This window comes from Tubulanus polymorphus, chromosome 8 (assembly GCF_964204645.1).
Source record: "Tubulanus polymorphus chromosome 8, tnTubPoly1.2, whole genome shotgun sequence".
Classification (NCBI taxonomy): Eukaryota; Metazoa; Nemertea; class Palaeonemertea; order Tubulaniformes; family Tubulanidae; genus Tubulanus; species Tubulanus polymorphus.
This window is the reverse complement of record NC_134032.1, coordinates 6,987,644-6,990,242: the sequence shown is the minus strand read 5'-3', so window position 1 is coordinate 6,990,242 and position 2,599 is coordinate 6,987,644. Positions and strand designations below refer to the sequence as shown.

Here is a 2,599-nt window from a genome sequence, read left to right as displayed (position 1 = left end):
TTCTTAAATTATTTGAAATACTTATATAATTATTTTATCTACAATTTAACTAATTCTATTTTAATACAGGATAAGCAAAACAACCACATCTTCCTAAACTTCCGGTTTTTCCTTTTACGGAACGTAGCCGGGAATATCATCAAGTATCAGCGTGATCCCTTCACGAGCCTCATTATAAATACACTCCATTGTTCCGACCCAACCAAATACGGTTCCAACTATTTAAAAGTTTTATATAAAGATTTTCTGAATGTTTGCCACAGATCTCACAGCAGAAGAACCGAGAAAGAATTGTTGTTTATAGACTGATTTATGGTTTGAGTTGGTAGATGAAAGCATCAAACAAGAACTTTCGTAATTCTTACTACTAGTACGTTCTTGTCTGACGGCTTTAACGTAACCCCCACGCATACGGAAACAACATTAAGAACATTTCTAAATACTACGAAACATTTTCAAATACTACGAAAATCTAGCTGTGGATCAATATCTAGTGATCCTAAACGACGATCAGAATTGTTTTCATCACTACTACCGAAACCAGAAATATTAACAACTTCGGTACGTATTGGTTTTAGATCCAAAAATTCAGCAAAATTCTTTGATATAAAAGTACGATGTGAACCGTCATCGAACAATGCATTCATTTCAGACGATATACCGTTATCACCAGAAACATGAAGTACCGCAGTTTTGAGCAAAATACAATTCGATTGGCTCTGAATAACAGTTGTTGTAGACTCAATACGTTTCTGCGGTAAATCAGAAACTCTTTTCAATGGTGTTAAAGGCAAATCGCTAGTAGCATGTGAATGACGGTTAGTGGGCGAATTCCTAGTTGGCGAATCACATGATTGCGCGCGATCGCTGAGGTGTGAAGCAATCATAGGTTTACCCGAGTGTAAGTTCGAACCTTTCGGAGAACTAATGGCCAATTCTTTCAAACATAAACTTATATGATGTTTTCCGTGACATATCTTACATCGAATCTCAGATTTACAAAAAATGACAAAATGATCAGAACGTAAACAGTTACGACATAAACGATTATCGCTCACAAACTTAAATCTGTCCTCGACTGTTGAATACTTCTGACAGTTCACGGACGCGTGATTTTCGCAACAATATACACAATTACGACTCGTACGAGGATATTTACTGAATCTATTGAATTTACTACCAGAATTTACTCCTGACTGGGTTTTTGTCAAAAATGTAGAAAATTGGACATCTTGTGATTCAGTAGAATTATTAGAATACAGCTCCAGTAAATCGAGCTCATTAGATAGGACAGTAATAATTCGTCTAGAGTCCAGTCTTTGACCGAGCGACCTCGAGAAATATTTTGAACTACAGGTAGTGGTAAGTTCTTCAAAATTACCGGAACTAGCATATCCCCGTACGATTCGGATTTTTTACCCAATGTATCAAGTGAGCGCACATACATATTCATATTATCATAGAACAATCTAAGACTAGCAGCGGTATACGATGGTTTATTAATTTCTAACATTGCTTCCATATACGCATGAATCAATCGTCTGGATTGACCAAAACGATCTTGAAGGATTTTAACGGCATGAGAATACGTTCCGCCGCCGGACGACGACAATCCTGCAATACTAGACAACGCTGGTCCTATCAAACATGATTTCAAATAGGTGAACTTATCAACCTCTGATAAGTCATGACGTTTGTGGACGACACAATCAAATGAATCCCAGAAATTATTCCAATCGAGAACGTTACCATTAAATTTGGGTAATTGAAGTTTCGGTAATTGTACGTGTTTAAATTCTGATATACTGAGATTCGACTGAGACTGGCGACTTGAAAAACCAGAAATTTCGTAAAGAGTACTTTCAGCATTCACTTCGTATCGGTCGTGTTCCTCGAATACTTTTTCGATGTCTACTGCAGACAACAACGGAATAATTTCATCGTGGTTCGTTGAAAACACATGTAATTTCGACCGTATTTTATCGGCTATATTCGACAGTTTTTGAACGTCTTCAGGGTTATTGATAGAAAGAATCACTTTTGCATCATTCACGTACCTTGTCAAGACTTTGCGCTGAGCAGTCCTTATAGCTTTCAAACTTTCCAAATCCGACATTTTTCCATTTCTTTTGCTCAAGGGACCAACTTATGTCTCTACTTTCCAGACATAAAACACCAAGAAATCCTTTGAGTAACGAAATACTAATGTGTATTTACAGCATTAAATAAACAGCTTACAATCCGCTTGCGGGAACGTACGTGTACAACAAAGATAATCCAACCCCCACCAAACCACAAACCATATATATATATATATATATATATATATATATATATATATATATATATATATATATATATATATATATATATATATATATATATATATATATATATATATATATATATATATATATATATATATATATATATATATATATATATAACCGAGCAGCATGCCGGGAACCCGCGAAAAATTAAGCGGGAAACGACGTGATTGGAGGGAAAATTCCCGACAAGTTCATCAGATTCAGAATTTTCAGCTGATACAATAATTCTAGGAGGCTTACTATGAAAAAAGCAGCGATAACGGGTTTTC

At 35.4% G+C, this 2,599-nt stretch overlaps 1 protein-coding gene across 1 annotated transcript; it reads right to left on the bottom strand.

Annotated features, from left to right (window-relative positions):
* Positions 1–455: 455 nt before the first annotated feature.
* On the bottom strand, positions 456–2,116 carry LOC141910307 (uncharacterized). Its single transcript, XM_074801041.1, has 2 exons — positions 1,446–2,116; positions 456–1,350 (listed from the first exon to the last, which is right to left on the bottom strand). The coding sequence occupies exons 1-2, from the start codon at positions 2,114–2,116 to the stop codon at positions 456–458; spliced, it is 1,566 nt and encodes a 521-aa protein (XP_074657142.1).
* Positions 2,117–2,599: the final 483 nt, after the last annotated feature.

Excerpts from the sequence above, each read along its gene's own strand:
- LOC141910307 (XM_074801041.1), bottom strand. The coding sequence starts at position 2,116 with ATGTCGGATTTGGAAAGTTTGAAAGCTATAAGGACTGCTCAGCGCAAA. Across the intron at positions 1,351-1,445 it reads TTCTATGATAATATGAATAT|TTCAAAATATTTCTCGAGGT; the intron begins GTATGTGCGCTC and ends CACTACCTGTAG.